Source organism: Echinops telfairi, unplaced genomic scaffold, assembly GCF_000313985.2.
Source record: "Echinops telfairi isolate 266 unplaced genomic scaffold, ASM31398v2 ScPeMD7_31;HRSCAF=116, whole genome shotgun sequence".
Taxonomy (NCBI): domain Eukaryota; kingdom Metazoa; phylum Chordata; class Mammalia; order Afrosoricida; family Tenrecidae; genus Echinops; species Echinops telfairi.
In genome coordinates this window covers 135,929-141,742 of record NW_022103928.1, presented here as the reverse complement: position 1 = coordinate 141,742, position 5,814 = coordinate 135,929, and the positions used below count along the sequence as shown (strand labels likewise).

The following is a 5,814-nucleotide window of genomic DNA, read 5'->3' as shown; positions in this document are numbered from 1 at the left end:
GGGAAATACTAGCTGAGAAACCAGTAGACTATAATTCTTATTTGTCTCAGCCACTCATTAACTGTAGTTGCCTAATCCAGTTTTCTTACATATGAAATTCTCTAGTTGGATTAAATATATTATTTTAGGAAGCTGATTCCAAATCCCCTTTTCCCTACTTCTCAATACTGCCTTTCCAACAATAATACTTTCAGGGATCCAAAAGTCACAGTTTGGATTCTTGACTCCTGTCAGCTCTATTTAAGGAACTTTGGTGGTGTTTTCGGTTAAGTGCTACTTGCTAATGGAAAGAGCAGTAGTTCAAACTCACAGCTACTCCTCAAGAGGAAAATGAAGCTAATTGTTCTTGTAAAGATTCACAGCCTCACAAACCCCACATAGAATCGCTATGAGTCAGAATTGAGGAGCCTTGGCAGTATAGTGGTTATGCTTAATGCAAAGTCCATCGTCCGCCTTGGGAGAAAGATGCAGCTTTCTACTCCTGTAAAGAATTATATTCCTGAAAACTTACGGGGACAGTTTTCTACCATCTCCTATAGTATAGGGACACTTTGAGTAGGCATGGACTCCATGCCAGTGAATACGAGTCAGGATTTATTTGAAATGACATATGCCTTCTCACTATGTGGCTACCCTTGGCTGGGCTAAGGTAGACACATGGACAAATTAAACCACTCACCAGCTTCCACCTGGATTTATAGCTTGGGCATTTATCTTTGAAACTATTGAAACCTTCAGATGTGGTGGGCATTCAGAGTTTCTGCCACATATTCTAAGAATGGGCAGAGGCATAGCATGATGAGTATACAATAAACATGACTGTGAGAAAACAGAAATGATCTCATGGCTTTCAAAATAATTGTATTCAGCCTTGCGTAGGCTCTTGTGCTTTCTGACATAAACCCTGAGAGACTGCTTTATAGTTTCAATAATCTATTCTCAACATTTGGCTTACAATATCTTAACTTGGTTGTGTCCTTTGCAACTACAGAAATCTAACAAATACAAGGTTAAAAGGCAAAAGAATACTGGGAATGAATGCTTTTCCTAGTTTTGGGTTAACACATGCATTGATTAATTGCACAAGGGAGCATAAGATAATGGGATTTCTGTATATTTACTATGACAAAGTAGTATACAAGCTCAAAAGCAGTGATTAATAAATGAATATTGGACATGCCCAAGCCATTACTCATTCATAAATTTGTCATGACAACATCCCAAAATAACCAGAATCTGAATTAATTTGCCTACCCTGATGATAATTAATGATATTTTAAATGCAACTGAAAACATATAACTTCTAATAATTCAAGAGGTTTGTTTGTTTTCATTTCATGCTGTGTTAAGGATTATGGATTGAATCAATAGAATGTACTTACTGTAAATCCTAACTTGTTTGTAATTATAAACCCATTCGCATTTGGGTAGCCTTTGTTATTTAAATAAGATAGGATTAAAGTTAGGTGTATTTTAAGTAAATCTTTTGAGGTATCAAAGCAATAAGGATGAGAAAGCAAGAAGAGATGGGGATGATTACTGGCACTATTGCTGATGACAAAATGTGTGCATAAACAAATGTGGTGAAGAAAGCTGATGGTACCCAGCTATCAAAAGATATAGCATCTGGGGTCTTAAAGGCTTGAAGTTAATAAGCAGCCATCTAGCTGAGAAGTGGCAAAGTCCACATGGAAGGAGCACACCATCCTGTGTGATCGTGAGATGTCCATAGGATCAGGTATCAGGCATCAAAGACCCAAAATAAAAAATCATATCATTGTGAATGAAGGCCAGTGCAGAATGGAAACATAAAGCCCATCTGTAGGCAACTGGACATTCCCTTACAGAAGGGTCGTGGGGAGGAGAGGAGCCAGTCAGGGTGTAGTATAGCACCGATGAAACATATAACTTTCCTCTAGGTTTTTAATGCTCTCCCCCCCCCCCCCCCCACTATCATGACCCCAATTCTACCTTACAAATCAGGCTAGACAAGAGAATGAACATGGGTACAGATAAGAGCTGGAAACACAGGGAATCCAGGACAGATAAACCCTTCAGGACCATATGGAGGGTAGCCATACCAAGAGGGGAAGGGGAAGGTGGGGGTGGGGGGGACCAATCACAATGATCTACTTACAACCCCCTCCCAGGCAGATAGGCAAGTCTTTTTCATAGAGACAGTGCCTGCAATTCAGAAATCTGTTCTTCTAAATAAGGCAAGTTGGTAGTGTAGTTGGTTAAGTATTGTGCTACCCACCACAAGGTCAGCAGTTCAAAACCACCATTTCCAAACCACAGTCGGGACAACAGGAAGCTTTCTACAATCTTAAAGAATTACAGTCTCAGAAACTCACAGGGCTTTCAGTTCTCCTCTGTCCTTAAGGTTCCTGTGACATGGAATCAACTCAATGGCAGCAAGTCTGTTGTTTTTGTTTGTTTGTTTTATATTTTATTGGCACCTGATCCACATATCATACAATCAAGAGTTCCACCGTTCAAATATATCAGGAAGAAGTGTGCAATCATCACCATAATCAATTTTAAAACAACCCCCAATAGTTAAATTGCCTTTAAAATGAGTTGCATAATCACAATCAGTTCTAGTGCACCCTTCCACCTTGATTGTTTACTCCCCAAATCCACTCACCCTCCTTAATCCTACATCCATATCCCCTCTCACCCTGCATCCCTACATCTCCTATAAACTCATACATCAGTCATTATCTCTATGCATCCACTCCTTCTGAGCTTCACAACCTGGGAAACCCAATAAAAACAATACAAAACAAAATCAGAATAAAGCGATAAGGATAAAATAAAATTATATAAAGATAAAAATGCAAATAATGAGTAAGAAAGAAGAGACCACCCTCAATATTTAAAAAGCCAGGGAAGAAATTTTTGTCATGGATCATCCAAGAGATACTTGCACCTAGAAAAAAATGAGGTTGGATCAATAGACAGGTCTGCTGACAAGTTTGGTCGAGCATAATCAAGATTTAGCCTTCTAAACAGTGAGAAAGGTAACCTCTGTTTAGTAAAGCCATTCACTTTTGGGTGTTTTTTTCTGTTTTAGCAGCTCTACATAACTCTGAAAGTACCTATAAAGTAATTAGTATTCATTTTGATCAAATCTTTATCTTTTTAAAGCCCCAAGTCAACGACCAGCGAATATTGCATGGAAATTGATTAATTCTAAATTATGCTTAAACTGGGAACATGTAAAAAACATGGAAAATGAGTCTGAAGTGTTGGGCTACAAGGTGAGCATTTAGATACCCTTCTGATCATATCAGTTAGGTTGTATGAAACCAGTTATGTCACAATCTAATAGAAACCATATTTTATGTACATGGAAACATAGAAATCTTTTAAATATCTTGTTTCAAAAACATTAACCATCATCAGATACAAATTTGTAACAGAAAAAAGGTCCTATCTTTTCAGGCCTGGTAGTGTACTGTGAGGCCTCAATAAATGAAACTTTACAAAATTTGATGATACTTCTTTGAGAGACCCTCTCTGCCATCAAAAAGTGATGTAGGGAGTAGATGTAAGACAAGAAATATAAGTAATGTATTCAAATATTATTTCTGAGCTTTGTCTGCATTATAATGTAGCATTTTAAGAACATTAAAGGAATTTAACTAGATAATGCACTGAACAAACCATGTCCATCAGTGGTAGAGGACATCGTCTCTCAGCAGAACCATTTATCCAGGTATTTGAAATGGATCCAAACTAAACAGTGACTTTTCACAGCAAGTGCTGAAGATAAGAGCCTCAAGCTACTGAATTAATAGAGAAAATCTACTCTCATCTTAGAGGCATTGGGCAAACAATAAGATTTTCTCTTAACCAAAACAACTGAATTTAATGAAAAAACTTCACCTGCTATTTCCATCTGAGGATGGAACAGTCTTTAAATGATATGTATTCATTGTTCCATATCAGTTTTAACACGATTCCCCATTTTATTCAGATTCTGTATAGGCAAAACAGACAAAGTAAAATTCACATTTTGGAAACAAATAATACATCAGCTGAGCTTCTGGTGCCGTTTGAAGAAGATTACTTGATTGAAATAAGGACAGTTAGTGATGGTGGGGATGGAAGCAGCAGTGAGGAAATTAGGATTCCAAAAATGTCAAGTAAGTTGAGCCACCACTGCTATTCTAAATTTTGAACCTAGAGAAGTTTAGCAAGAAACCGGGTTGATATGAAATGCTCCAGTCCATTGTTTAAATTTTAAATTAACAAGTAAATCAATAAGAGGCCTGTGGTCCCATTTTCAAATGCGAGGGAAAGTTTGTTTATGTGTATTACAAATAGTTGTGCATAGAATCTAAAGCAAAAACATCAATGATGTACCATTGATATATAATTTCATGATTCTGTTACACAAAGTCAAAAGCTTCTCGATTGGTAATCATATGACTCAGAATAGGACTGACAAATATTAACAATATGTATATGTACCACCATTTCTGTATTCCTTGCAGACATAGCTCATTAATCATTACATTCTCACTGGTCTGACTCGAATGTCTGAGTCCTCCACAATACAATATTCAAAGCAGCTAGCATCAGTCATTCAGAGTTAGCACATGATAATAGTTGAATATCTCCCCTATGGATGATTAACTCACTCCTGAATCACTCATGCCTGCAGTTGTAACAAAATGAAAATCGTTTCTATTTCATAGGGGTCAAAACTTAATCTATGTGTTATAAAAAATTAGCCAGTTTAGATATTCTCTTTTTCCATCTGTTACCTTTAAAACTGTCATCTTATAAAAGAAGATTTTATAAAAACTTCCTAAAATTGAATAGAAAGTGAATGGAAAGTTGAAATAAAAATGTTATTTGAAGAGAAATGATAGCATGCGATCAGTGTTTTGAAAAATTAATCTAACAAGTATTTTTATCTGTATTAAGATGCTTTCATTTTTATTTTGCAGGTTTGAGTTCCAGAGGAAGTCCAGTTTTAGAAACTAGCTTCCATTTTCTGTCAGTTGTCATGATTTTGTACTGTTTTACTATTCAGCCACTTATATGATGAATAAAAATATAATCTTTGAGGGATTTTTAAAAAAAATAAACCATTCTGTAAATAAGCTCTCCAGACCCCAGGTTCATGACACACTCTTAATACAGACTTGTTGGAGAAAAAATAAAATATATATTATTAAGATCTTATAAATATCTATGCTACATCATTAAACAACCGTAAGCACTTTTGAATCTGAAAGTTCAAACATGATTGCATATGTCTGAAAGGTGCCAAATTACCTGTGGAGGCTACACTATTCTGTATATTAAGTGGCTTACGTGGAGGGCAACAATGACTCCTCTTGAAGATGATAAATATATCAGAAATCTGCAGTCTGGTGAGAGGTTCATTTTTATGTGCTATAGCAATTTACTTCAGTCTTCAAAGTTTTGGCTTTTCTTGAGAATAAAATACTTTGTTTATATTTTATATTCTTTTAAAATGTAAGCAATCTCAAAGCACGGAGTGTTATTAATAGTTTTGAATCAAGTTGAGATTTGAATTATTTGTACCTATTAATATATCAATATACATGATGACATTTTTCTTAGTTCATTTTTTTAGATGGTAAAGTAATAAAATTAACAAAAATGTGTTCTTATGTGTAAAGAAATACAAAGGGATGGAAATGAGTACCCAGCAAAAAAATGATCTCCTGACAATTCTGGTATGCAATAAGCAATCGCTAATAGTAGTTTCGTTTTTTTGTTTGTTTGTTTGTGATTTCAAAAACAGCTCATAGTTTCTTAAGGGAAAATTTG

The 5,814-nt window shown here is 35.6% G+C and overlaps 1 protein-coding gene across 1 annotated transcript in view; it reads left to right on the top strand.

Moving 5' to 3' along the window:
* LOC123521652 (contactin-6) overlaps window positions 1-5,508 on the top strand; it is a 470,227-nt gene extending 464,719 nt beyond the window's left edge. The window contains exons 21-23 of the mRNA XM_045289898.1: window positions 3,151-3,263; window positions 3,983-4,151; window positions 4,962-5,508. Of these exons, the coding sequence (XP_045145833.1) occupies window positions 3,151-3,263; window positions 3,983-4,151; window positions 4,962-5,059 (380 nt within the window). The 3' untranslated portion in view covers window positions 5,060-5,508. The remainder of the gene's footprint in view (window positions 1-3,150; window positions 3,264-3,982; window positions 4,152-4,961) is intronic.
* The last annotated feature ends 306 nt before the right edge of the window (window positions 5,509-5,814 follow it).